Source organism: Mugil cephalus, chromosome 3 (genome assembly GCF_022458985.1).
Source record: "Mugil cephalus isolate CIBA_MC_2020 chromosome 3, CIBA_Mcephalus_1.1, whole genome shotgun sequence".
Lineage (NCBI taxonomy): Eukaryota > Metazoa > Chordata > Actinopteri > Mugiliformes > Mugilidae > Mugil > Mugil cephalus.
Genome location: NC_061772.1, coordinates 31,786,286 through 31,814,220, shown reverse-complemented (window position 1 = coordinate 31,814,220; position 27,935 = coordinate 31,786,286). Strand labels below are relative to the sequence as shown.

General features: G+C 45.7%; 1 protein-coding gene across 8 annotated transcripts in view; it reads right to left on the bottom strand.

The window, feature by feature from the left end:
- The window catches only part of vps13c (vacuolar protein sorting 13 homolog C), a 54,763-nt gene that overhangs the window by 26,094 nt on the left and 734 nt on the right, over window positions 1–27,935 (bottom strand). For 4 of the 8 annotated variants that reach the window (XM_047579954.1, XM_047579950.1, XM_047579951.1 and 1 more), the window contains exons 2-48: window positions 27,416–27,459; window positions 27,237–27,279; window positions 26,668–26,763; window positions 25,720–25,821; window positions 25,491–25,553; window positions 23,214–23,285; window positions 22,364–22,473; window positions 22,230–22,289; window positions 22,088–22,147; window positions 21,854–21,934; window positions 21,705–21,762; window positions 20,237–20,364; window positions 20,048–20,154; window positions 19,277–19,451; window positions 18,028–18,090; window positions 17,818–17,950; window positions 17,643–17,743; window positions 17,354–17,496; window positions 17,028–17,220; window positions 16,808–16,922; window positions 15,836–15,972; window positions 15,624–15,756; window positions 13,762–13,879; window positions 13,321–13,453; window positions 12,941–13,013; window positions 12,767–12,861; window positions 10,479–10,632; window positions 10,073–10,146; window positions 9,701–9,760; window positions 9,452–9,599; window positions 9,245–9,361; window positions 8,613–8,716; window positions 8,342–8,509; window positions 7,693–7,728; window positions 6,849–7,153; window positions 4,964–5,111; window positions 4,750–4,858; window positions 4,524–4,639; window positions 4,273–4,429; window positions 4,119–4,198; window positions 3,981–4,040; window positions 3,505–3,658; window positions 3,310–3,429; window positions 3,126–3,229; window positions 1,978–2,145; window positions 1,478–1,782; window positions 1,134–1,281 (exon numbers count right to left, since the gene is read on the bottom strand). In XM_047579954.1, the coding sequence (XP_047435910.1) occupies window positions 1,134–1,281; window positions 1,478–1,782; window positions 1,978–2,145; window positions 3,126–3,229; window positions 3,310–3,429; window positions 3,505–3,658; window positions 3,981–4,040; window positions 4,119–4,198; window positions 4,273–4,429; window positions 4,524–4,639; window positions 4,750–4,858; window positions 4,964–5,111; window positions 6,849–7,153; window positions 7,693–7,728; window positions 8,342–8,509; window positions 8,613–8,716; window positions 9,245–9,361; window positions 9,452–9,599; window positions 9,701–9,760; window positions 10,073–10,146; window positions 10,479–10,632; window positions 12,767–12,861; window positions 12,941–13,013; window positions 13,321–13,453; window positions 13,762–13,879; window positions 15,624–15,756; window positions 15,836–15,972; window positions 16,808–16,922; window positions 17,028–17,220; window positions 17,354–17,496; window positions 17,643–17,743; window positions 17,818–17,950; window positions 18,028–18,090; window positions 19,277–19,451; window positions 20,048–20,154; window positions 20,237–20,364; window positions 21,705–21,762; window positions 21,854–21,934; window positions 22,088–22,147; window positions 22,230–22,289; window positions 22,364–22,473; window positions 23,214–23,285; window positions 25,491–25,553; window positions 25,720–25,821; window positions 26,668–26,763; window positions 27,237–27,279; window positions 27,416–27,459 (5,471 nt within the window). The remainder of the gene's footprint in view (window positions 1–1,133; window positions 1,282–1,477; window positions 1,783–1,977; window positions 2,146–3,125; window positions 3,230–3,309; window positions 3,430–3,504; window positions 3,659–3,980; window positions 4,041–4,118; window positions 4,199–4,272; window positions 4,430–4,523; window positions 4,640–4,749; window positions 4,859–4,963; window positions 5,112–6,848; window positions 7,154–7,692; window positions 7,729–8,341; window positions 8,510–8,612; window positions 8,717–9,244; window positions 9,362–9,451; window positions 9,600–9,700; window positions 9,761–10,072; window positions 10,147–10,478; window positions 10,633–12,766; window positions 12,862–12,940; window positions 13,014–13,320; window positions 13,454–13,761; window positions 13,880–15,623; window positions 15,757–15,835; window positions 15,973–16,807; window positions 16,923–17,027; window positions 17,221–17,353; window positions 17,497–17,642; window positions 17,744–17,817; window positions 17,951–18,027; window positions 18,091–19,276; window positions 19,452–20,047; window positions 20,155–20,236; window positions 20,365–21,704; window positions 21,763–21,853; window positions 21,935–22,087; window positions 22,148–22,229; window positions 22,290–22,363; window positions 22,474–23,213; window positions 23,286–25,490; window positions 25,554–25,719; window positions 25,822–26,667; window positions 26,764–27,236; window positions 27,280–27,415; window positions 27,460–27,935) is intronic. The other 4 variants (XM_047579952.1, XM_047579956.1, XM_047579953.1 and 1 more) reach the window with 3 other exon arrangements.

Below are 27,935 nucleotides of genomic sequence, written 5' to 3'. Positions count from 1 at the left end.
CCCCAGCATGGATCTGCACCTGGTGCTAGATGCTCTGTGTTTGCCTCCCTTTGAACCCCTGGAACAGGCAGAGCTGAAGTGGGTCTCTGTTAAGACTGCCTTTCTCCTTGCCATTGCTTCAGCAAAGCGGGTCGGAGAGCTATATGCTCTATCCGTCAGTGATTCATGTCTGAGGTGGAACTCGGATGGTTCAGGGGTTACTCTTTGGCCAAACACAGCCTTTCTCCTGAAGGTTCTGTCGTCATTGAACCTGAATCGACCTATCCACCTAGCACAATTTGTCCCCCCAGCAGGGGAGGACAGGTTAAGACTGCTGTGTCCTGTGCGGGCTCTGAGAACCTATGTAACTGCGACCGCAGGTATAAGACGGTCAGACCAGCTCTTCCTCTGCTATGGTGGTCCTAGGAAAGGCTGTGCTCTCTCCAAACAACAATTGTCTCATTGGGTTGTTGACGTCATCACCCACGCATATAAAGGAGGTGGTCATCCCCTGCCGTCAGGGGTGAGGTGCCACTCTACCAGGGCCGTCTCAACATCATGGGCGGCCCTGCGTGGTGTGCCCCTGGAAGACATCTGTGATGCAGCATCATGGGCATCACCAAGTACCTTCTCCAGGTTCTATCGGGTGAATGTTGCCACGCCCCATCTGATGGGTGTGGTGCTGTTGCCTGACTCTGCTGTTTCCTCTCAATGAGGTATGCATTGGAATTCTTCGTGACTTTGTTGTTATGGGTCATCCAGTGCTTGAAGCACCGCCTCTGGCGGTCAGTAAGGATGAAATAGGACGAAAGTTACGTATGTAACTACGGTTCTATGAATCCTGGATGACCGCCAGAGCGTTCCGTCACTCAGAATCCTCGTGCACTCGCGAGAAGATTCTGCAGGAACCGATCCTCTGATGTCACCGGAAGATATAGGTGACCAGGGTCATCAGGGGTCACAGGTGACTTTGTTGGTATAATACTCGACCTGCGCATGCGCGAGATGGATGCATTCAGTGCTTGAAGCACCGCCTCTGGCGGTCATCCAGGATTCATAGAACCGTAGTTACATATGTAACTTTCGTTTTAAAGTCTTCTTATTGTTACAGTCCTTCATGCTTCAGTCAGATAATGAGTAACTTCTCCTCTTACCTTCATGGGCTTCAGATCTCCATCGATCTCCACAGCAGCCATCTTCTTGTACCACGTAGTCGCCAGGTTCCTCCTGATTTTCAAATGCAGGTTGACTGGCTCCAGTAGCTCAGTGCTGAGTCGGTCTGACAGTGGGTCCAAACTGGTTCTGGTGGACAACAGTTTAAAGTTTACTCAGCAGTGATCCAGAGGATGTACAGAGCGAACATAGTTCCTTCTCTGTTGATCTTAAAATACAGGAAGATGATCTTTCCTTTAGTCAAAAACTCATCTGCTTATACACAAAAAGAAGAGACTCTTTCTTAATGTTGTTGATCTCCTGTTTGAGGCTCTGCTTGACGGACCTGGAGAGTTTTAACTGCGTCAGCTGCATGTCCATGTTGTCGATGACTGCCGGGAGTGGACATCTGTCAACAGGCTGCAGAGAGAAGTTGTTTCCAGCTGTGATCAGACCCAGGTCCATCACCAGAGCATCAAAAGAGGTAGAGGACTGTGGGATGATGATGAGTGGAGCCTTCAGTCTGATGTCCATGGACAAACGGAAACTCTTCTGGGCAAAGTCTCGAACGCCAGATGCCGCTTTCTCGGCCGCTTGAGACGTGGCAGCGCTCAGAGCTTCTTTAGCTGTCTGGAAGTTGTTGGCAAAGTTCTGCAGGAAGTTTAATGAAGACAAAAAAAAAAATTTATGTGGTTGTGAAAGATGAAGGAGAATAAAACCTGAAAAGAAGAGCTGATCTGAATCGTTCTTCATAGCAGTCGACAATCTTCTAAGAACACTAAGCAACTCTAAAACCCAATGATAAATCCAGTAAGGCGGCATTAGCAGCGTCCACGTGGAACTCACCAGCAGAGACATGAAGAACTTGTGCAGGTACACCACCTGGATGCAGCCCACGTTCAGCTTCACCGTGCCGTCGCTTTTGGAGGTGTCAGCATAGGAGGCGCCCTCTGTGGCATTGGGAGTCAGACTAATGTTGAAACTGAACACCTCGTCTCCTACGATGGAGATGGCCTGAAGGACAAAGTTACACTCTAATTCACACGCATCATGTGAACAGTTCATGTAATACCTCACGTCCCCATCACTCCAACTGACTGGATCTCCAGTGGGAAGCCTAGAGCATTTCCTAAACTCAGGTTTTTAGCTTTTAAACTCCAGCACCTTGTTTTCTTCTTTGTACATTTTATATTTCTTAAATTTCATGTAGTTAGGGAGGGAGACTTGCAGACCTATGAGATGGCACAGCTCAAATGTGGGCATCATGCTATAAAACATCAATCCACTATTGGGGGGATTCATGACAATCACCCCTACATCAAGCAGCAACAATATTGGCTCCAAAAACGGACATATGTGGTCATGAACCCCTTTGACTGATGCTGGCCACCGCAAGACCCACAGCAGGTCAACCAGATCAGTGGTAACCTGACAGCAGCCAAGGCACATCGGTACTGGTTGATGCAGACAATACGTCTGGAGCACAGATGTCATACGGCTCCTTAGAGGGTCTAATCTGGCCCATGGCAGGAAGAATTTGCAAAAATAACATAGGAAACATTAACTGAAAATTTCCCAACGAAAGTAACTGCTATCCAAGGTTTCACAGTTTCAGTTTAAGTAACATTTTTTCTTTTTCTTAAGAAATGTCCAGTTGTTCATTCCATGTTTCATAACAGTATAGTTCATTAAATGCTGACACGTCCATCATGTTCTTATTTACCATGTTCACTAAAATAAAGGGAAATATCTGGACTTCTTTATGGGATATTACGATGTTGTGTTACTGGTCCAGCACCTTGAGATCAAACTGGGCTGAATGTGGCCCCTGAACTAAAATGTGTTTGACCCCCATGGTCTAGAGGGTGTTTGTGGCCATGCAAGGTCAAACTTGAAACAGAGTAGCTCCCAGCAACATCTACTTTAGGATCAGAGTAGTTGAGGTGGTGTGACTGCTGGGAAGAAGATAAAGAATTTAAAGAAGAGAGACTGACCTTCTTGTGGACACTATTTCCATCAACATTTAGAACTAGGAAGTCTCGTAGACGGGCTGATATATGAGTCTGTGATCCCTGCATCAGCAAAGAGCCGTCCACACCTGAGAACACATCAGACAGGTTGCACCAGAGTTGAGGCAGCTAACTCACAGTTTACCTCAGCCTGGCTCTGGCTGGATACCTTGGATCTTGATGTCAGCCATGTTGCAGGCCTGATCACACACCAGGATGTTGAAGGCTCCCAGCACTACCTTCACCTTCAGCTCAATGACATCAGAGTCTGCAGGTGACACCAGGGTGGCTGAAGGAAACAACACATATTATACGTTTCATGTCAGACCACAGCAACTTGTCTCGTTACATGTCTGTTACTGACTGGACTTGGCGGATGTCGTCTTGCCCTCCATCTGCAGTCTGGCATCTCTACCAGAGGACGGCACCATGCCAGAGGACAGCGCTGTGGACAGGAAGTTGATGGCTGACAACAGAGCCTCAGTGTGGAGCATGAGGTCAAGAGAGGTGAAGGTTACCTGCAGACCGACACAAACACTGACATGTAAGGTTTTATTTAACTCAATCACTCTAATATTTCCAGGAATGTTTGGAAAATTGATAATTTCCAAACATCTGTAAATATAGAGTGATAATTTCAACCAGCGATCAACTGGACAACATCTGGACAAACATCTGGACAACAAACACCTGAGAAACAAACGCCTGGACAACAAACACCTGAGAAACAAACGCCTGGACAACAAACACCCGAGGAACAAACAGCTGGACAACAAACACCTGAGGAACAAACAGCTGGACAATATTTGGACAACAAACAGCTGGAGATCATAGACTCACGTTGACCATCTGCTCTGTGTTCTTGTAGACGGAGGTGAAGTTCGGTCCGGACCGGTCAGCCTGACGACACAGACAGGAGATTCAGGTTTAAATGTTCATGGACCAAATACTAAGTAATGAGATTAACGTGGTCATCACCTTGAAATATTGAACTTTGAGCAGCTCAGATCCAGATTCCACCGAAGAGCTGATGAGACACAGTGGCTTGCCACTGGAGTCTGAAAGAAGACAAAACCAAATCAACATGTCTGACCAGAGCACAACAACTAGCAGGAGTGCTGTGACCTCTGACCTTTGAACTCCAGGCACTTCATGCTAATCTTGTTGATGTATGTTGTGGCACACATGTCGTACTTCCTGACTTTAGTCTTGAAGCCCAGCTGAGCCACTTGAAAGACCAGAAACGGGACCTCGCTCTGGTCCCTGGGTTTCTTGAGGGTCAGAAGAACCTTGAAACAGAAAAAAGAAAACCGCCATGTGAGGACGACTGGTCCGTGAACAGAGCCACAGATACAACAGATGGAGTCTCTGATGATCCAGCACCTCTTTGACTTCAAAGTCCAGGGCAACAGTGACGATGTTTTCACCTTGGGTGGTGATGGGGGTCACAGTGTCGGGTCCCGACATTAACACCTGCTGCTCTGGAAGCTCCACCTTCTCTGTGAGTGAAACCGACCAATGACAACATTTGTCTTTCTCCAATACATATTTACAACTAGTCACAAAGTTCACATTTACATATTTTACATTATGCACCGAGAGTACTTACCTTTAGCCAACTGTCTTTTGACGTCAGTGCTATGCTCTTTACTTCCCTCCCCAATGTTCTCCACCAGAATCTTCATCAGTACGCCGAGGTCTCCCTCACCCAGACACATCTGATGGGATAATAGTAATAATATTAGTATAAACAATACCGTATATTAAATTCAATGTCACTATTAATATATATTCGTATTAGAATAGAGCTGATTTAGACCTACATTGAGGGACCGGAGGACTCCCTGGACCTGCACTCCAGGGATCTTTGAGAACCAAGACGCTGCCAGGCTTCGTGTAACGAGCAGCTCTAAGTTGATTGGGTGAAGGATCTCAATGTCTGACTGAGGGGAGTCTGTCTTCAGTGTGGTCCTGAAAACACAACATTTATTAGCTTTAGTTTCTGACGTCTTGGTCTAGATGGTGAGAAGCTCAGAGCAGTTTCAGACCATTGGTGGTATTTCTGCCCTGATGAAGATAAGATAATCCTTAAATTATTTACCTTTACTGATAAAATTGTGGGCATTAGAGATAAAATTCATAGCACCCTTCCAGCTGTCAAAGATGTAAGTACAGTGGCATTAGAAACCTCTGTAGGACCGAGTCAATATTTGGATACTTTCTCTCTAATTGATCTCCCTGAGCTCACTTCAGTTATTACAGCATCTAAACCATCAACTTGTCTTCTAGACCCCATCCTGACTAAGTTGCTCAAGGAGGTTTTTCCATTAATTAATACCTCCATATTAAATCAGATAAACTTATCTTTATTATCAGGATGTGTTTTTTAAAACTGCTGTAATTAAACCATTACTTAAAAAACCCACTCTTGACCCAGATGTTTTAGCCAGTTATAGGCCAATTTCCAACCTTCCTTTCATCTCTAAAGTTTTGGAAAGAGTTGTTGTCAATCAGTTGCTTGATCATTTAAACAGGAATGGTTTGTTTGAAGAGTTTCAGTCAGGTTTTAGAGCTCATCATAGCACAGAAACAGCTCTGGTTAAAGTTACCAATGATCTCCTCATGGCTTCAGACGATGGACTTGTCTCTATACTTGTCCTGCTAGATCTCAGTGCTGCATTTGACACTATTGATCACAGTATTCTACTTCAGAGACTTGAAAGTGTGATCAAGATTACAGGAACTGCACTAGACTGGTTTGAATCATATCTGTCAGACAGATTCCAGTTTGTCCATGTAAACAACAACTCTTCTATATATACCAAAGTAAGCTATGGAGTTCCTCAGGGTTCTGTGCTAGGACCAATATTATTCACATTATACATGCTTCCCTTAGGCAATATTATTAGAAAGCACGGCATAAACTTCCATTGCTATGCAGATGATACCCAGCTATATTTATCCATGAAACCAGATGAAACTAATCAGCTGGTTAAACTCCAAGCGCCTTAAAGACATAAAGGCTTTGATGACCTGTAATTTTCTACTTTTAAACTCAGACAAAACAGAAGTTATCGTATTTGGGTCTAAACATGTCAGAGATTCATTATCTAATCACCTGCTTTTGTTGGATGGCATTACCCTGGCCTCCAGTACTACTGTGAAAAACCTTGGTGTTATATTTGACCAGGATATGTCCTTTAATTCTCACATAAAGCAGGTGACCAGGACTGCTTTCTTTCACCTTCGTAATATCATCAACATTAGGAACATCCTTTCTCAGAGTGATGCAGAAAAACTAGTTCATGCATTTGTGTCTTCCAGGCTGGATTATTGTAATTCGTTACTGTCTGGCTCCAAATACTCTTTAAAAAGCCTCCAATTGATTCAAAATGCTGCAGCAAGAGCACTAACAGGAATTAGCAAGAGAGATCATATTACCCCAGTCTGTAAAGCATTAGTTTCTACTGCGTACTGTTACCACATAGTAGTTAACTTTAAAGAAAATCCTTTTCTCAAAGTGACCAACCCCTAGTCAAGACTAAAATCAGTGGTTCCCATGTGGTATGACTTTAAATATGTAACAGAGGAGCATCAGTGAACTGGATGAAGACACAGATCCTCATCTAATGAACCATAACATGTTGTCAATGTAAATTGTGTGACTGGACCTCAGGTTGAGGGTTCTAAACTGGAGGATGTGGATACCTGGAAAGTTTCAGCTGCGTCAGACGGACGTCCATCTTCTCCACCACAGCTGGCAGAGGGAAACCTTCAGCTGGCTGTAGAGAGAAGCTGTTTCCCACCGTGATCAGACCCAGATCCACCACAACAGCATTCTGGGAGGTGGAGGACTGGGGGATGATGATGAGCGGAGCCTTCAGCCTGACGTCCATTGACAGACGGAAACTCTTCTGAGCAAAGTCTCGAACACTGGACGCCGCCTTCTCAGCCGCCTGAGCCGTGGCGGAGCTCAGAGCTTCTTTAGCTGTCTGGAAGTTATCGATGAACATCTGGGGGACGAGCCAGAGGTTAGACCTTAAACCTCAGAGCACCAGGAGAAATTCACCTGAGGACCTTTGAATATTTATGATCTGTGTTAAAGTCAGCATGTTATATAAACAGCAGCGCCTCAAAGATTCAGAGACACTTTAGTTTTATGAAGCAAGAATGAAACCAAGAGAGGAGGTGAATTCAGGCAGAGGTTATATGTGTGTGTGTGTGTGTGTGTGTGTGGGTGTGTGTGTGTGGGTGGGTGGGTGGGGGGGGTTGATGATGTAGCATGTAGCATAGCACACATGGAGGAAGTGAGCTCTGATTACTGTGCACAGGGGAAGCATTCCGTCACAGACAGACATGTTTAAACATCCAGACTAAGATAAATAGAACTAGTCAGTCATGGTCTCTGTCTCCATCCGTCCCAGGTGGACGGGGACATGTGTTCAGATTAACCAATGGTCTGGGTTAATCTGCCAATGGGGACATTTAAGGTAGCGTGAAGGCATGAAGCTAAAGCAGGAAGTTGGATGCAGTTCAGAGCTGGATGCTGTACCTCATCAGCAGACGAATACTGAAAGCTAAAAGAAGCCTGGAAGGACAGAAGACACCAACAAGACAAGAGACGTGTGAGACGTCAACGTGCAAAACATTCAACTGTGGAAAAACAAACGGCCACAAACACATCACAGGTCAAAGGTCAACAAGACAAGCTGGACTTGGACCTCAGTCTGATGGACAGACCAAGGACAGGAAGACCCAGACCCAGAACACAGGGAGACATGTCCAGACTGGACAACGTTTGTCCATACACACTAATCTACAATGTTCTCCATGCACCAGAGACAGAAAGACAGAAACATGTCTCTGATACATGGAGAACAAACAAGAACCAGACCCAAAACCAGACCCGGAACCAGAGTCTGTCTGGGTCCCCACTGACTGAAGGTAAATGTCCCTAACCCTAAACAGTTGTTGATGGGAACACATGTTCTCTACATGTTCTCTACATGTTCCCAGTGTTCTCTACATGTTCCCCAGTGTTCTCTACACGTTCTCAACATGTTCCCAGTGTTCCCTACATGTTCCCTACATGTTCTCTACATGTTCTCTACATGTTCCCCAGTGTTCCCTACATGTTCCCTACATGTTCCCCAGTGTTCTCTACACGTTCTGTGTTGTGTGTGTCGTGTGAAGCTTCTGACCAGCAGAGACATGAGGAACTTGTGCAGGTAGATGATCTGGATGCAGCCCAGACGCATCGTAACTTTCCCGTCCACCTTCGACATGTCGCCGTATCCCTCCCCCTCCGTCGCCCCCGGAAACAAGGACAGATTAAAGCTGAACACCTCCTCACCCATGATGGACACAGCCTGCGGGGGGGGAGTCAGTCAGACGCAACAATGTTCATCCATCAAAACAAACGCATGAGACATAAACTGGTCCCACAGCGGGAGGACAGAGGACACATCAAACCTTTCTGTGGACAGTTGTGGGGTTGACATCTGTGACCACAATGTCTCGGAGACGAGCAGACACGTCCGTCCCTCTGTCCTGCACCAACACTGAGGCATCGATTCCTGCAGAGACACCACGTCCCAGAATTCATAGCCACAGTTTCGTCTTTAATCTTTAACCCTTCACACAGCTCTCAATGAAATATTCTACATTTCAACCCTAGAGTGTCATCACAGGATAGAAGATGTTTTAACTTTCTAATGTTCCTGAGTTAAATCCAGATGAATGAATGTCTCATATCTGGTTCCTGGTCTCATATCTGGTTCTGGTCTCATATCTGGTTCCTGGTCTCATATCTGGTTCCTGGTCTCATATCTGGTTCCTGGTCCTTAAACTAAGACGGACACTTGTCAACATCATCACATTAGAAACATTAGGACACTTGTTCTTCTTCATGGTTCCTAATAAACCAGGTCAGAGGGGGACCTTGTAGACCACATTAGACCCTGATTAGACCTGACAATGTTTCCTAGATCTTCTCTGATTGGCTCAATGAAAACCACATGACGACAAACCTCACTGAGAGGAACCAGGAACCACATTACCACATATGGTTCCTGGAGGGTTAAACCAGGTTCATGTGGATTTACCTTGGACTCGTATGTCGGCAATGCTGCGGCGGTCGTCACAAACTTCCACGTGGAAACAACCCAACATGGCGAAGAGCTTGAAGCTGAAGATGGTCCCATCTTTATGTCCTTTAGAAGCTGAACAGAGACACGTCACTTAGAGGTCATGAAAATGAATTCAGATTTAGACTCATACAGGCCTTATCAACCTAACCCTAACTCTCTCACCTGTCTGACCCCGGCTAACCTTCTCAGCCTGGATTCTGGAGTCACTGTCTCGGGAGGCGGGCTGTGGAGGCAGGATGTTGCTCAGGTAGCTAATGGTGGACAGTAGAGCTCTGGTGTGGAGGAGGAAATCCAGAGAGGAAAACTCCACCTGGAACAGCACCAGAGACATGAGGACATGAAGACGTAAAGATGTAAAGTTTTCAGATTAAAACTAAAGACGCTAAATGTTTTATAGACCAGATCACCCACCTTCAGGGTCTGCTCTGTGTTGTTGAACAGAGTCTGGAAACTGGGACCTCTAGAGTCAGCCTGGAGACACAAGGGGACAGGGACAGGGACAGGGACAGGGGGACATAGAGAGTGGGTGAATGTTTGTCCTGAAATCCATCCATCCGTCAGATGGATCTGTTTGTCCCCTCTGACCTTCGTGTTCCTACTTTGACTCATTTGTCTTCCTTCATCTCTCAAACTTCTTCTATTGTAAAGACATTGTTGTGTCTTGTTTTTGTCTCTATTTATTCTTCTGGTCAAAAGCAGAATCTAAATTGCGTATCAATGAAATGGTTGTCCAGGTGGGGGCTCAGGAGATCACACACATGTATTATTTTAAATCATATTTACCTTGATGTATTCCACCTTCAGAAGGTCGGAGCTCTGCTGCTCTGAGGAGCTGATGAGGTGAAGACAACGATTCCCTGCAACACAAACTCATTTAACAACACCAACTCATTCAACAACACAAACTAACCGGCCAGATTCCCGCTGCATCCAATCATTCAGTGTTTGGAGAATATCTCTCCTGCCTCTTCTTTCCACCATGTTCTCCTCTCTAAGCCTCTTAAAGTTCTCCTCCCTGCTCTCCTCCCGCAGAACCTTCTTTAGGAACCTTTTACAGTTTGGCCTCCAGGAACAACTCTTTGAATCTTTAGGGACACGGGTCCAGGTCTTCAGAGACAACCAGCCCTGAGTCCACCTGTCAACTGTCTCTCACCTACATCCTAAAGTCCTTATTGTCAGTGAACGTTACCTGGAGCATCGTAGTAGTCCAGCCCCACGCGTCCCAGATATGAGGTCATATTCAGGTCAAAGCTCCTCTTCTTCCCTTCGGCTCCAAGCTGATTCACACTGAAGGACAGGACAGTCCTTTCCTGGTCCGCCTGCTGGGTCAGCTCCAGGAGCACCTGAACGTACCACACATTCTCATTTAATACCACACACCTGAACATATCACGCATTCTCAATTAAAACTGAAGTTATGAATGTAACTAGGTTCTGTGAATCTCTGACGACTGCCAGACGCGGTACTTTAGGTGCTTGATATTCCCCTTTGTGCCTGCGCAGTTCGAGCAAAGTCATGACCACTGGATGACCCAAAGGAGGTGATATGTTCCGGTGTCGTCCGGGGCTTATTTCCTACAGAATCTTCCTGCGAGTGCACAAGGATTCTCAGAGATATTTGTAACTTCTGTTCTATTTCATTCGTACTGACCGCCAGAGGTGGTACTTTAAGCACTGGATGACTTATACGAGCAAAGTCACAAGGAATCCAGTTTACAAACCTTCACTGTGAAGTAGTAGAGGATTCCAACCACAGGACCACAGCCAGGAGATGGGAGTGGCCACATTCACCCTGTAGAACCCAGAGAAAGTGTGCAGTGACACCCACAATGCCACGCCACAAATGTCCACCAAGGGGACCCCCTTCAGCACCACCCATGATGCTGCCACACTTCTGATAGAGTGGCACCTGACTACAGGAGGCGGTTACTTGCCATGTATGCACATCTGATGACGTCAACACCCCAGTGGGACAACCAATGTTAGGGCCACCAAAACAGAGGAAGGGCTGTTCTGACTGCATGGCAGGCGGGGAGGTCCCTCGGGGGAATTGGCGAGGAGACACCAGTGTGAGATTTTGACCCTCCTGCACCTGTGACACTTGGCATTCCAGTGGAAGCTGTGCAGCCACCTCTGCAGAGGGCGCAGATGTACGAGGTCAGATTGCCCATGAGAGGCAGATATGGGACATAGGGCAACCGTTGACCCCTCCTGAACAGGGCAAGAAGGCGCAAGATGCTGTTCACACGGTCGGGGACGGACAAGCTGTCATGGTCACATTGTTCAAAGTCACCCCGTGGTTTGAGATGTTTCCAGGCAACTCTTCTCCAAATTTACCCTTAAGTCTAGGTCAGCCACGTGAGACAGAAGTCGCATCGTGTCTCAGGACACCTGAGTCTGGGACAGTGTGCAGATCAGCCAGTCGTCCAGATACGGCAGAATCTTCAGGCCCTGAGATTTGGCCGCGGCAACATAGCGGCAACACTGATGGTTGGTTGGTTCGAATGTGAAATGGTATAACTTTCATGACCTGTTCGCCATTCTTTTTCAAGGAGGTAGGTTGAGTAGAACCGGGTGCCCTTGGTCAGAAGGAAGGATAGCTTCTGGTCCAATATGAGGGTTTTTGCTGGGTCGTTGTTGATGGCCATCTTGACCATGTATGGGGCCGGTGGCAGAATTGAAGCTTGTACCCATGGGTTAATGTGAAAACCACCCAGGTGTACGAAGCATGAGCAACCCACTGTTGAAGCTGCAGAAGTGAAAAATATCTGACCGTCGGCACCAAGACTTCGGTGCCTGGCCCCCCACCCCCGGAGGGCCTAGAAGGGAGGCAGACAAGGTCTGAGGAGTGTGGTAGAGTCCCAAAAGTCCCGGGCTGGTCTCTGTGCAGGGCCATGGATACCACAAAGACCAGTCAGATGTTGGAGGCAGTCGCAGGGCTGACCACAAACTCATGTCTCGAGGGAGATAGTGAATGACCAATGTCATAGTTCCTAGAGGATGAACTATCAGAACTACCAGCGACAACGTGTAGCAGCATGAAGGTGCTACTGCAACCCAATGCTTTATAAAGAAAACTGCTGGCGAGAAGAAAAAAGGAAATGAGCCCTGGACGAGATCTCCCGCCTCCCCTGATTTAAAACCACAGCACCTGAAGACACCACCACCTCAGAGGTCCTGATTTAAAACTATGATGCCTGAACGCACCGGTGCCTCAGAGGCACCAGAATGCACCGGTGCCTCAGAGGCACCAGAATGCACCGGTGCCTCAGAGGTATGTGAACGCACCGGTGCCTCAGAGGTATGTGAACGCACCGGTGCCTCAGAGGTATCTGAACGCACCGGTGCCTCAGAGGTACCTGAACGCACCGGTGCCTCAGAGGTACCTGAATGCACCAGTGCCTCAGAGGTACCTGAACGCACCAGTGCCTCAGAGGTACCTGAATGCACCAGTGCCTCAGAGGTACCTGAACGCACCTCTCTGACTTCAAACTTGAAGTGGACGTCAGTGAGTTCATCCAGAGATGAGAGTTGGAGGTCTTCATCTGTCGACTTCTCGCTGGTGTCCGAATCTGGGAATGGACAAAGACAATAACAAGGTCAAAGACAAACACATCAGGACACAGAATATGCCAATCAGAGGACAGAGACCTGTTTCCAGGGCGTCCAGGAGGACGGGGGGAAGGCCAAGTCCTCGTGGTCTGGACTCTGCCAACGACAGCACCTATGCGAAGACATGCCCATAAATGGTTACACTGAGAAGACGTCCACCATCCAGTGCGTCCTCTATGTGTCCTGGTTCTATGTCTCTATGTGTCCTCTCTATGCCTTTGTGTTCTCACAAAGCTTCTATGTGTCCCGACTCTATGTCTCTATGTGTCCTGTCTCTATGTTTCTAGGTGTCCTGTCTATGTGTCCCGGCTCCATGTCTCTAGGTCTCTATGTGTCCTGTCTCTATGTGTCTAGGTGTCCTGTCTATGTGTCCCGTCTCTATGTGTCTCCTCCATCAGAGTGGAATGTACCAAGTCTACCTTCTCTGCGGGGCTGGAGGGGGATGAGTCCATGTTGGGCAGTGGGATACTGTTGACCAGCTCCAGGACGTTCTGGATTTTCTGGTCCGAGATCTTGACGTGAAGAAGAGGCAACTCCCCTGACACCTTGAACCTGAGACAGGGGACACAGGTGAGACACCATGTGAGACGACAGCAGGGATGATAGATGAGATAACAAGTAAGACGACAGGTGAGATGACAAGTGAGACGACAGGTGAGACAACAGGTAAGACAAGTGAGACGATAGGTGTGACAAGTGAGACAACAGGTAAGACAACAGGTTAGACAAGTGAGACGATAGGTGAGACAAGTGAGACAACAGGAAAGATAAGTGAGACAACAGGTGAGACAGGTGAGACAACAGGTGAGACAACAGATGAGACAAGTGAGCGACAGGTAAGACAACAGGTGAGAACATACCTGGGCATCCTACTGTCCTTCTCCACCATACACTTGGCCAGGTGGAGAGTGAAGTCCATCGGCTGCAGGATGTGTTGGACGGACGAACTCTGTAGGCGAGCTGACTTCCAAGCCTCACCTGTAATCAGATTACAACCCATTTAACTGTAATCAGATTACAGCCCATTTAACTGTAATCAGATTACAGCCCATGTGTCTATAATCAGTACAGTGCTACTAATATTGATCCCTATTGGGGAAATTCAAACATCCAGTGGTTCTGTGGTCAGTGGTGATGAAACAGAACCACCCAGGCTGTATATTATAGTGTTTGTCAAACCAGGGAATGGAGCATCTGAGTTATCCCTCTATGCTGATTGGCTCTGAGCTGGTCTCATGGTTCATGGGCGCCATATTAGATACATATAACCAATATCTACCCATAGAGAAGTGGCCATAACAGAGAATAAAGTTGGATTAAAAGTTCAATTAAGTTCAATTCAGTTTTATTTATATAGCGCCAATAACAATACAAATCGTCTCAACGCTTCACAAAAACCAGCCTGAAACCTCCAGAGCAGCCTGAGGGAAAAACTCCCTTTAACAGGAAGAAACCTGGAGCAGAACCAGCTCATATGGAGGAACCATCTGCTGAAGACCAGCCGGGTAGAACCAGAGAAGATAGAGAGAGAAGAAGAACAGGAGAAACAAGATAAACTAACTTCTGTCATAGATACAAACATCAAGCGGAAGGAAACATGTAGGATCTAGTAATATAACACATAGCTGATGAAGTTAAAATATGCCACAGTGCTCAGCCTACGGCTCCAGCACAGGATCAGAAAAATAAAGAGGAAACTCCACCGTTTCCCCAGTGAACAAAAACAGAGAAAGTTATGGAGCAGAAGATTAAAAGGAAGAACTGGATGTCAGCTGGTTTCTCTCTATTATGTGATGAGGTAAATGTCAATGTCTCTATTTGACATTTGTTAAGATTTTATATAGAAAAATAAAGTCACACCATCATTAATGTGAACCTTGATCTCAAAAACACCCAACACCCCTTTACACACGAATGAAGTCTGAAGTTAACCTAGCCTTATGCTAGCCTTATGCTAGCTAGTTATCTAGACTAAATATACTGTGAAACCCATGTGTGCATGTAATTTATGTCCATGTAGATGGACAAATTTAATTGACACATCACTTTACCTGGTTACTACTAAGTTACTATGGCTAGCGTGCTAATGTTATAATAACAATACTAATGACACTAAATTAAAAAAGACTAGTTTAATAATTTTATGAGTAATTTGAATCTTTTAACGGTGATGGATAAACACGGAGGCTGAGGAGAAGGTAAACACAGCTCCATGACTGATGAGGCGGTCGGGCTACAAAGCATTTTACAGCTCATCTAAGATATTTAAAGGAAGTAGACGCTGGGATATTTAAGTGACGACCTTTTACACATTAATAACATTTATAGGCCTGTTAATGGTGGAAATAAGACATTTATTTCAACACAGCACATCCGCCCCATAGTGTTACTCTGTAGAATCTTCCCTCTGATGTAGCAAACATGGTGCCCATGATTTGAGTTAGCCAGACTCTCTCTAATATACGGCTCGGGGACCTCGCACCTGAACACACCACGCATTAAAAACCACAGCACCTGAACACACCACTACCTCCAGAGGTTGTGTTTAAAACTACAACACCTGAACGCACCATTGGTTCTGATTGGTGAGTCTGATTAGGTTCTGATTTGTCTAGTTGTGTTTTATCGTGGTGATTTATTGTTGTGTTTTATTGCGTTGCTGCATTGCGTTGCTGCATTGTGCTGCTGCGCTGTTGAATTGCTACGTTGTTGCGTTGTGTACCTGACTTGCTGTAGAGAACCTGAACTCTTCTGAGCTCCATGCTGTATCTGTCATAGGCTCGATCCATGATCTCCTCCAGAGACGAGAAGGACGCTGGAGACGAACCCAGACCACTCTGCTCCACACTGTTCAACTACAGACACACAACACACAATAACACTGTGCAACTATGGACACACAACAACAACACACAACAACACACAATAACAAACCTGGAAGCTTCCAAAGTCGATGACAATCAGGTCCGACGTGTTGCTGTAGAATCCGGACTTCGGTAGTAGCAGGTAGGATGGCTTAAGGTCGATCCTCAGGTCCAGAACCTTCCTGGTCTCGATGATGTGAGATAAACCTGCAGAGACCAGAACCTATCAGAGTCTAGACGTGGACCAGACTTCATTCTCAGAGACCCTGAACATTACGTGGATTCATCCCGGTAACACAACTCTGGCCCAAGTTTATTTCTAAAGCACATTTAAAAACAGCCTCAGAAAGTGAACAACAGCAGCCATTAACATAAAACTAATAAATATGAACAAAAATAGGCGATAAAACATCAAATAAAAGAGTTGACTGGTCCAGAGTTTGGCGGCCATCACCTAAAAGGCTCCATGGACCTCAGAGCTCTGGCTGGAAATAAGATAGTGCCGGGGATTAAGACTCTTAAAACTAGTAATAAAGATTTAAAATGTTCTGGATGCTGATGTAGGGAGGCCAGTACTGTGGTTTTCCCAGTTAAAAGAGGAGCTGCTCTGTTCTGTTCAGTCTGTAGATGGCGTACTGATGACCGGTCCAGACCAAAGTACATAGAGTTAAAGTAGTCTAAATGAGAGGTAATGAAAGTGTGAATTATATTTTTAAAATCATGTTTTATCAAATTTAAAGGCAGAGTCAGCAATTACACAGATTTGTTCAGGTAGGAGGGTGGAGGGCCGAGGGCACTGTCAAAGCCATCTAAGAGAACCAGGTTTCCAAATCATACAGTTTCAGTTTTGTTTTTATTTAGACTAAGGAAGTTTACCTCCATCCATGAACTTCAAACCTTTAGTTCTCAGTCGTATCGCTACACATGGAACAATAACAGCAAGTTCAACCGCTGAAGTCATTCAGAAGCAGAAAGACGCTCAGACCGTCTCAGTGATTAAAGCTTCAGCACAGCTGCCGCTTGATGTTGCAACTAAACCGACCTGCAGCAGTTTTCTCCTTGATCTCTTCTAGTTTGGAGAGCGTGGCTGAGGTCAGGACCTCCAGATCCACCCCTTTTCCCGTCTTAAAGAACTCAACCACGCTGTTAACAGTCACCTGGAGGACAGAACGACACATGGAGGGACACATCAGAAACTTAATAGTCCTTCCAGTAAAGGACTGAGCAGGACAGATTTGGTAGGATGGACAGTTCGTGTTTACCGCGTCGTAGATGATCTCCACCGGCTGAGAGTGGACTCTGAGCAGCTGGTCGCTGGTGTTCTCCTCTGGGTTCAACTCAAACACAACACTAAGTAAAGAAGAGGACGAATCGCCCAGCGAGGCGATAAGGGAAGGCACCGCCCCCTGCTGCTGCAAACCGGTAACGTACCAGTGCTCCAGCGCCACCTCCACCCTGAGGACAGGACAGGACAGCATCACTGGGGTTGACACCTTTACACCACGCTGACCCAGTCTGTCAACTCTATGACAGGTTGGGGTTAGGGCGGCCGGGTCACTTAATGTAGCTTAGAAATTCAGTCACTGACCTCACGGCCTGAGCTCCAGGTCTCTGAGATATTTTGGTGCTGAGGTCGATCATCTGGATCTTGAGGATCTCTGGGACTCCAGGCTGCTCTCTGACCATCACTGAAGTCTTCAACAGCTGGAAGGTGACGACCATGGCTACATACTGGAACACACAACAGTCTTAAACCAGGAGACACAACTCTTCATGAGAGAGAGGGACAACACAGCAGGATCATCTGTTTAACGTTGAGACTTCTCCAGGACGTTATGGTGGAGCTAAGAAGAAGAACATGGTACTGGTGTGTCTACCTGTCTGGGTAAAGCCAGGTTATGGGAGCTGCCGCTGTAGCCGATGGCCGTGTAGAGCTTCTCCTTCTCCTCAGCCGTCATGAGCTGATCCAGCCCTGAACCTGAGCCACAGCAGACCAGTCTTGAGTTATGAGTTCACAGACATTTAAGACTGACTGAGCTGAATCTCACTTACTCTCCAGTTCCTTGCTCTCCTCCTGCTCCTCCTTCTTGGACTTCCTCCCAAACCAGCCGCTAAAGAAGCCTCCTCCCTGCTTCTGCCCCCCCGACGCCTTCTTCCCCACCACCTTCTGTCCTGATCTGATCACCTGAACAACAGCAGAGGGTCACGGTCAGACTGGATCAGTCAAAGCTTCATTAGAGAGTGAAGCTCTGCCCTGTTTACCTCGGCCTGGGCCTGCTGACGGGCCAGAGTGATGTTGAACACATCCAGAACCTTCTCCAGATCCTGTGGGAACAGGAAGCAGTGAAACATGTTTCAGACGATCTGAGAGAACCATCAGTGTTTATTTCAGCAGCTTTACAGGATGTTCAGCATTCACTGTTTATTCAAAGCTTTGTTTATTATCTTTTTCCACATATCATCACCTAGATCTGGGTTGAATTATGTTTATATGCTGTATATCTGTTCAGATGTATGTAGGAACTGGTGCTGTCAAATGATTAACATGTTTAATCAGATTAAATCTCCTTCATGTTTAATCTCTATTGATGCGTTTCATTGTTGATGAGCAAACAGACTCCAGGAAGAAGAGAATATATTTACACTAACGTGTTCATTAAACAACTCTGCTGAAAAAGGCCTTGCCCTGTATTGCTGTGAGAGTCAAAAATAGTCAATAAAATGCCAATGGAAAATGGATAACAGGCCGCTTTATACGAAAATTTACAGCAAACCTGTTCCCGGGTCGTGTCTAATGACAGCATATTCACACACAAGTATGATGATACAGAATACGCTCATCCCATTGGTTGAGGAGGTATCGTTGCTCGTGGAGAAGATAGTGAAAGACAGCAAAGCAGCATGCATGATGATGGGTGACAGTGATACAGACGCCGGCACTGATTTATGGGCAGTACACCTGCTTCAAGCAGCAATACAACTAGTACTCAGAGAGAAAAAAAAACTGAAAAGGATGCAAAAATACAGAGAGGGATGAGAAAAGGGATACACCTGGGTGGAAAAACTGCGAGATAATATCTATAAAGTGTACTGCACGGTGTGCCGGTGCACTTTTTCCATAGACCATGGTGGACTGACTGACCTGAAACAACATGCTTCCAGTTTCACTCACAAAAAAGGTGCTAAAAAAAATTCACCAGGCCAAGACAGGGTGAAGGCAATCGAGTCGGCCGGCTCCGCCAATGAAGTCTCCCTTATTTATTTTTCAGGGAGTTTGCAACCCTAGTAGGAACTCATCAGCTTTCTCCGTTCTTTCCATCTCTACCTGCCCTCGGATCTTTCCTCTGAGCTGGTTCTTGCCATCCAGTGGGGATTTCATGTACAATCTGATCTGGTTTCTGAACATCTGTCATAAGTCAGTCAGTCAGGTGACTCAGTCAAGTACTGGATGAAGCTTCCAGGTGAGACCAGCTCATGTAGCTGATGTTGGTTTCAGGTCGGATCCACTCACCTGGATTTGTTGCTCGGTGTCCTGACTCAGCTTGCTCTGGCTCAGCAGTTTGGTCTTGTAAGCGGTCTTGTAGGCCCTCAGGTTCTGCCGATGCTTTCTGATGCTGGACCAGGACCACATGTGACTGAGGCGACGGATGTGGACGACCAGGATGCTGTTGATGCCGTAACGCCACCTGAGGGAGGCAGGAAAAAAAAGCAACATTAGAGCACGCCTCCAGGCTCTAGAACAAACTAGAACAAACGAGACCCAAACTGGAACAAACTGGAACAAACTAGACCCAAACCACAACAAACTAAAACAAACGAGACCCAAACCACAACAAACGAGACCCAAACCAGAACAAACTAGGACAAACTAGACCCAAACTAGAACAAACTAGAACAAACTAGATGCAAACTAGACCCAAAACCAGAACAAAGTAGAACAAACTAGAACAAACTAGACCCAAAACCAGAACAAATCTGAACAAACTAGACCCAAACGAGACGCAAACTAGACCCAAACCAGAACAAACCAGAACAAACCGGAACAAACTAGAACAAACTAGAACAAACGAGACCCAAACGAGAACAAACTAGACACAAACAAGAACAAACCAGAACAAACTAGACGCAAACTAGACCCAAAACCAGAAAAAAATCTGAACAAAGTAGAACAAACTAGACGCAAACTAGACCCAAACCAGAAAAAAATAGACACAAACTAGACACAAATCAGAACAAACTAGACCCAAACCAGAACAAACCAGACTATAGTTTTCAAACTGACCAGGCTTTGGCGTTTCCATGGACGGGGACATCAGGTCTGAACTTCCTGTAGCAGGCGTTCTTTACCATAGAGTCGAAGGCCTGCAACAGCTCCACCATTGTCAGGTACTGCAGAAGATACGGAGGACGTCACAGGTGTCATAGGTGTCCAACAACGGCCTGTCTCACTGTGACATCCCTCATGTCTTACCTGAGGTCGGGTCATCTCAATAGCAATGTTCTGAACTTCCAGGTGAAGGTCCATCTTCGGAGTCTGCAACTCCACCTCAGCATTTGGGTTGATGCAGATTTTAGCAGAAGCAAAGATTGGCTTGAAAACTGCAGAGAGAAACAGAGTTTTAAGTCTGAACCTCTCATCTCAGAAAACAACCAGCTGCAATGAGATCAACATCAATTCAGACCAGGGGCGTCATCAGCTGTGGACGCTCGTATCTACAGATGTTGATCCTTTGGCGACACCTAGAGGTGATGCTGTCATAATACTGTATTGGCAACACTTTTTGTACTGAAATGGAGAAGCTCTACAATCTCATTGTACACTGTATTATGACAATAAAGGGCATTCTATTCTATTCTATTCTATTCTATTCTATTCTATTCTATTCTATTCTACTGTGTCATTTGGGGGTAGACAGTCTTCCTCCGCTTCATGGACACCTTGACATCGGACTTGGTGTGCGCACTTTTCTGACCTCACATCATTGACAGCATCAGACACATCTATTTACTTCAATTAAATTTTATTTATTTAGCGCCAATAACAATAATTATTAAGGATGTGCTATAAATCAAAGTTTGAACAGATGTTTGGGAGCAAATTGGAGACGTAGTTGAACTATTCACTCGTTAAGACCAGGGAGGAAATCATTAAATCAACCCTGTGTAAATCTGTGTAGGTGTGGCTGATTTAAACACTGACAACCTCCACTTCAGTGAGTAGCATCTCCAATTTAAAATGATTTGCGTATTTAAATGGGGGTGTGGTTTACATGGCTGTTTTTAGGTTTATGCAAAGGTTTATCAATAGAATTTAATGTAAATTCACACTCCAGTCCAGATGGTGGTGGCAATGCCCTTAACAGCTGTATTAAACAAGAAGAAGAAGAAATGGGGGGGTGGGGTACTCCAACATGTGGCTCAGTTCCACGTTGATTGGGACACAAGGAGAAAGGGTTTAGATTCATGTGTTCACAAGATTCTTCATACATCAGGATCTTTGGTCGAGCAGCGTTTTCTGGTTTTGAGTGTACGTCCATTTTTATTAGGAAAGTAGGAAACCACATGTTGGTCCAACTGGAAATAAAACACCAACTGGTCAAGTTTCAGGTTCAGTCTTCAGCAGCAGATAGTTTAGTCCCGATACTGTAGTTTAGTCCTACGATTGTAGTTTAGTCCCGATACTGTAGTTTAGTCCGGTTACTATTCCGGTTACTGTAGTTTAGTCCTACGACTATAGTTTAGTCCTGATACTGTAGTTTTGTCCCGTTACTGTAGTTTAGTCCTGTTACTGTAGTTTAGTCCGGTTACTATTCCGGTTACTGTAGTTTAGTCCTACGACTATAGTTTAGTCCTGATACTGTAGTTTAGTCCTGTTACTGTAGTTTAGTCCTGTTCTCAGCTGATGTTAAAGTGAACACAGGTAACAAGTTTGAACTCACTGTACTGGTAGTGAGGAAGCTCCTGGTCCTTACTGCTGATCCCACGCCTCAACTGGTCCTGGAAGACAAGAGGAGGAGGACACCTGATATAAACAAATATAGAGCCATTACAGGAAGCCTCCGTCTCCATGACGACTGAACTGACTCACAACAACGTTCTCCCATGACTCTTTGTAGAAGATCGAACTGTTGACGTTGCAGTAAACGCAGAGAGAGTCCAGGCGGCCGAGCTGCACAGGCACACAACACATACACATCAGCACATGAATACACAACACACATCAACACACAACAATACACAACACCTTAACACACAAATACAAAACACACACAGTGACACACACATTAACACAGACACCCTACAGTAACACACAGTAATGCACCTTATAGATGATCTTTGCAGCTTCGTTGAGGATACATGACTTCCAGTTCTCATCTGTGGTCTGGAAATAAAACGGACACGTCAACAACACCTGGACAGACACCTGGACACCTCTGTGTCTCTTACCTGTCCACCTGTCTCACCTGGAGGCTGAGCTCTGACAGTGTTACTCCCATAGACAGGGGGCCCTGTGGGTCTGACACCTGAAACACACCACACATCAGCTGAAACTGGTCTGCAGGGACATCCTCCCACCTGTCCTCCCTCCAAGACTCACCTCGTCCTCGTATCTCAGGTGGATGTTGCTGATCTTCATCTGCAGGTTCTTGATCACCTGAGTCGCCAGTTTCTCCACAAAAGTGTCCTTCTTCTCCTCCGCAGGTTTATCTGAAACCAGATCAGAGACTATCAGGAAACATGAGTCCTGACACACCCGGACATGGACACACCCGGACATGGACACACCCGGATCAGGACACACCTGCACCTGGACACACCTGGACTAGGTCTGGGTCTGGTTCAGGTTTTATCTGATGCTGGCGCTTATAGAATGAAAACATAGAAACTTCATCCAAAAACTGAGCCTTTTTATTTTTAACCCATTTAGTGATGTGTCAGTTGAACAGAATATTAATTTAAATAATATAAATACGAACTAAATGCACCAATATAATAATAATAATGAACCAGTGTTGTGGCGTCTGTCTCATCAGAGACGCTACATTTCTGGTCTTTTAATAAAATGCTAATGCTAATGCTAATGCTATGTGTGGTCAGATGTTGCATCTAATTCCAGGTGTTTCCTCCTTGTTGCATCTTTAGAGGTGAAGTCCAGACAATCTTTAGACAAACGTTTGTTCTGAGACATGCTGAAGCTTCACTTCCATCCATGCAGGAGAAAAACTGAGGTGACGTCACGTGTAGCGTCGGCACAGCACTAGAGCTAAGGAAGCTAAGCTAATTAAAAACTCACTGACACCAAATCAGTCTGGTTACTACCGTTAGCATCAGCACTGTTAGCATTATGATACCCAGTATCAGGACCCATCCCTAACCTGGACCTGGACAGACACCCCTGGACATGGACAAACACACCTGGACCTGGATCCTGTCCAGTGTGAACTCACCTGTCTTGTCGTGTCGTTTTAGTTTCTTCAAGGCCTTTTTGGTCTTTTTATGTTTTTTACTTCCCTTTGCAACTTTAGCAGCGTTAAAGAGAGAGAAAGCAGTTAGAGACAGAACACCAAGGAACAGGGTTAACCCAGACCACTTAGAGACAAAACACCAAGTAGCAGCACACAGCTAGCACGTTACAGTATTTGGGGTTATACAGGCTAGCTGAGGAGTGTGTATTGTGTGTTACAATGTGTACTGGGTGTTAGAGTGTGTATTGTGTGTTGTGCTGAGACACATAATCATCACTGATGCTGTGAGGGAGAATTCAAGCAAGCTGCAGATGAACCCAGAAACCCACAGAGCCCAGACCCTCCAGTCAGAGAAGAGCCCAGAACAATGGGATCAAATGGTCTCAAGCTAAACAGCACACAACACTGTGGCAGCAGATTGATGAGGACATGTCCAGAATCATCAATGCAACGGCAAAAGGAGACGCAGAAGGCAACAGACACATCCACAGACAGAGGACAATGCCTGGGTAAGGGCTGGAGAGAAGCCACGTTCACGGCCAACACCATCACCTCTTCCCCTAAGACTGGATCTATGGGTTGACCCGGGCAAGCTGCTCCAGTTCCTGGACTATGTAACACCGCTGTCCCTGAGACCAGATGTGGTACTGACATCTGACATCCTATTGGAACTTACAGCCCCCTGGGAGGACGCATGGAAGAGGCCAATGTACCAGGAAAGGCTGGAAGGAACCTGTCAAGGTGTTGGTGACCCTCTTGTGAAAGACCTGCAACCCCCTTAGATTCAGCAGCTGTGAAGAGGGGAAACATCAAGTCCACCTCAGAGCGTTAAAGTCCTGATCGGGCCGGTTGTCTGATGTAGTGAGACCACAACCACTGGAGGATCTGAGGAAGCATCAGGGACGATGAGTCCCAGCACCCACACAGGATCCTACACACTGTGTGCTGCAGTGTGAGTTACAGTGTGTGTTACACTGTGTGTTACAGTGTGTGTTGCAGTGTGTGTTGCAGTGTGTGTTATAATGTGTAGGTTACACTGTGTGCTGCAGTGTGTGTCACAGTGTGTTATAATGTGTAGGTTACCCTGTGTGCTGCAGTGTGTGTTACAGTGTGTTATAATGTGTAGGTTACACTGTGTGCTGCAGTGTGTGTTACAGTGTGTGTTACAGTGTGTTATAATGTGTAGGTTACACTGTGTGCTGCAGTGTGTGTTACAGTGTGTTATAATGTGTAGGTTACCCTGTGTGCTGCAGTGTGTGTTACCCTGTGTGTTACAGTGTGTTATAATGTGTAGGTTACACTGTGTGTTACAGTGTGCGTTACAGTGTGCGTTACATTATGTATTACAGTGTGTTATAATGTGTAGGTTACACTGTGTGCTGCAGTGTGTGTTACAGTGTGTTATAATGTGTAGGTTACCCTGTGTGCTGCAGTGTGTGTTATAATGTGTAGGTTACACTGTGTGTTACAGTGTGAGTTACAGTGTGTGTTACCCTGTGTGCTACAGTGTGTGTTGCAGTGTGTGTTACCCTGTGTGTTACAGTGTGTGTTACCCTGTGTGCTGCAGTGTGTGTTACAGTGTGTTATAATGTGTAGGTTACACTGTGTGTTACAGTGTGTGTTACCCTGTGTGTTAGAGTGTGTGTTACCCTGTGTGTTGCAGTGTGTGTTACCCTGTGTGTTAGAGTGTGTGTTACCCAGTGTGTTAGAGTGTGTGTTACCCTGTGTGTTACAGTGTGTGTTACAGTGCGTGTTACCCTGTGTGTTGCAGTGTGTGTTACAGTGTGTTATAATGTGTGTGTTACATTGTGTGCTGCAGTGTGTGTTACAGTGTGTTATAATGTGTAGGTTACTCTGTGTGCTGCAGTGTGTGTTGCAGTGTGTGTTACCCTGTGTGTTACAGTGTGTGTTACCCTGTGTGCTGCAGTGTGTGTTACAGTGTGTTATAATGTGTAGGTTACACTGTGTGCTGCAGTGTGTTATAATGTGTGTTACCCAGTGTGTAACCCTGTGTGTTACAGTGTGTGTTACCCTGTGTGTTGCAGTGTGTGTAACCCTGTGTGTTGCAGTGCGTGTTACCCCGTGTGTTGCAGTGTGTGTTACCCTGTGTGTTGCAGTGTGTGTTACACTGTGTTATAATGTGTAGGTTACACTGTGTGTTACAGTGTGTGTTACCCTGTGTGTTGCCCTGTGTGTTACAGTGTGTGTTACCCTGTGTGTTACAGTGTGTGTTACCCTGTGTGTTGCAGTGTGTGTTACCATTGTGCGGTTCCTTGTAAACAACCTGCTCCAGGCTGAACAGCAGATCTCCTGTCTGAGACGCTGACAGCAAACGCAGCATGAAGAAACAGATATACATTAGCATTTTAGCACGTTGGCGTGTTAGCCTGTTAGCACACCCAGCAGAGGTCAGTGAGGATTAGAGGTCATGGGGTCAGAGGTCATGGGGTCTTGGGATCAGGGGGTCATCGGAGGTCATGGGTCTCACCTCTCCGTGCCGCCATCATCAGAGCGTCGTCGATGCGCTGCAGCTCTCTGGCCTTGGCCTCCTGCTGGTAACGCTCCTCTTTGGCTGCATCATATTTAATCGCTGAGGAACAGATCAGATGTTTGAGTCTCTGAACTCTGGAAGAAAACACTGACACTTAAATGTCACTGGAGATGAAGAAGGAGGAGAAGAAGAAGGAGAAGAAGGAGGAGAAGAAGAAGGAGATGAAGAAGAAGGAGAAGAAGAAGAAGAAAAAGAAGGAGGAGGAGGACCAGACCAGACCAGTTTTCTTCTCGGTGGATCTAGTCCTATCATCCTCCTCACTTCACTTTTTAAAGCATCTAAACCACCATCTTGTGTTTTAGAACCATCCAGATCATTATTATCAGGTTGTTCTATTCTCATGGATCAGTTTCATCTGAAGCTCTATTCTCATCAGTTTCAGCCTGGATAACGTTGGGTAAAACTAAACTGTGACTGAAATTATGTTAAATGAATCCTTCTTTGGTGGATTCTTATTACATGTTAATGTTAATGCTGATCGCCAGCTAACTCACAGTAGTTGTATGTTTCAGAGTGAGAGTGTGAGACTCTGGGAAAATTTGTCCCATCAGTCAGAGTCAACTTTTTAAAATATCACTCATGGTGTCGTGGAGTGAGTGTATTAGTATGTTCTCTAAAATGTGCGTTTCCTCATCCATTCTTGCTGAAACAGTGGAGTGAAACATGTTTACAGGCTCTAGTGTTTGAGATGTTTTGTCTGCAGCTAAGCCCCGCCCCTCAAACTACATCAAACTGTTCACAGACTATGAAGGGGTCTATAGTACAGCAAGATGGCGGCACCCGTGCATAAAAACATGCAACAGTCGTAGAATTGTGTCCTTACATGCTAACATTTGTTATATGTGTTACAAACTGTTGGTCCATTCCCTTTAAACGGTGACTTACTGGCTCCAGGAACAACCAGCAGGTAGAGACCTTCCAACGTGGCCACCACCGCCTCATTGTACAGGTTCTTCCAGGGAATCTTCAACGTCAGCTTCTCTGCAACACAAACACAAACAGGACGTCTGAAGGGTTAGAGACGGATCACTGGCCTAGAAATATAAACTACAATAACTAGAAACTGGGAATAAACTGTAGGAACATAAACCACCACAATATTAATGTTGAGACCACAGAGTTCAGTCACGGTTTCCCAGTTTTATGTCCTGACCCTTTATTGGTACAGGATGAATAAGTAAATAAACTGAAAGTGTTTTATTTCTACAGTTAATATTAATCTTTTAAGCCTCCACACACACTCACAGCTTTAGTTATGATTCAGATTAATAATCATGAAGAAACTGATGAACCTTTACTGGTGTCATGAACACATGAACGCATTGCACTGGTTCATAACCTTAAAACTAGAGATGATGATTCACTCTGCATCCGTTCTTAAAAAGTTAAAGTGATTATCAGCAGCTGGAGAGAAAGTGGATGTGGAAGGTCAGAGGTCAGGGGTCAGTACTCACCGATCTGTCCAGCCTTTACTTTGAAAGGAACATCGAACTCGCTCTGAAACATAAACACACAATCAGCATCACTGATGTCTCACTCGGGACAAGCAGGAAGTGGTTTGAGTGTTTGTGGCTGCGTGATTTCACAGATCTGTGACGAGGAGGAGATGAGGACAGGATGGGACAGGACTCACCAGAGCGTTTTCTTTCACCTTCAGATTCTCCAGGACAACATTTCCTGCAAAAACAACAACAACAACCAGTCAGTAGAACAAGAAACAGGACCAGAACTTTACCGAGGCCTGATAACCTCCCTGCACTAAAGTCTAATCACTAACACGTGTGTGTGTGTGTGTGTGTGTGTGTGTGTGTGTGTGTGTGTGTGTCCTGTGACATGTTTTGTCGACCCGTCAGGTTGCATTCTTCTACAGGACGTTACATGTGTGTGTTGTGTGTGTTGTGTTGCACGTGTCAGGCTGTCAGGTTGCATTCTAGTCTGTTGTCACACCTGTTTGTATCAGTTCACACATTCAGTCCTGATCAAGTTCATCATTACACTCATTGATCTCTCTCACACACACAAACACACTCACAAACATGCACACACACATCAACATAAAGAATGAAGGTCTTGAAGTGAGGAGGAGGAGGAGGAGGAGGAGGAGGAGGTGACGGTTTAACTGTGGACTGTGTTCATCTGATAAGCTGCAGTTA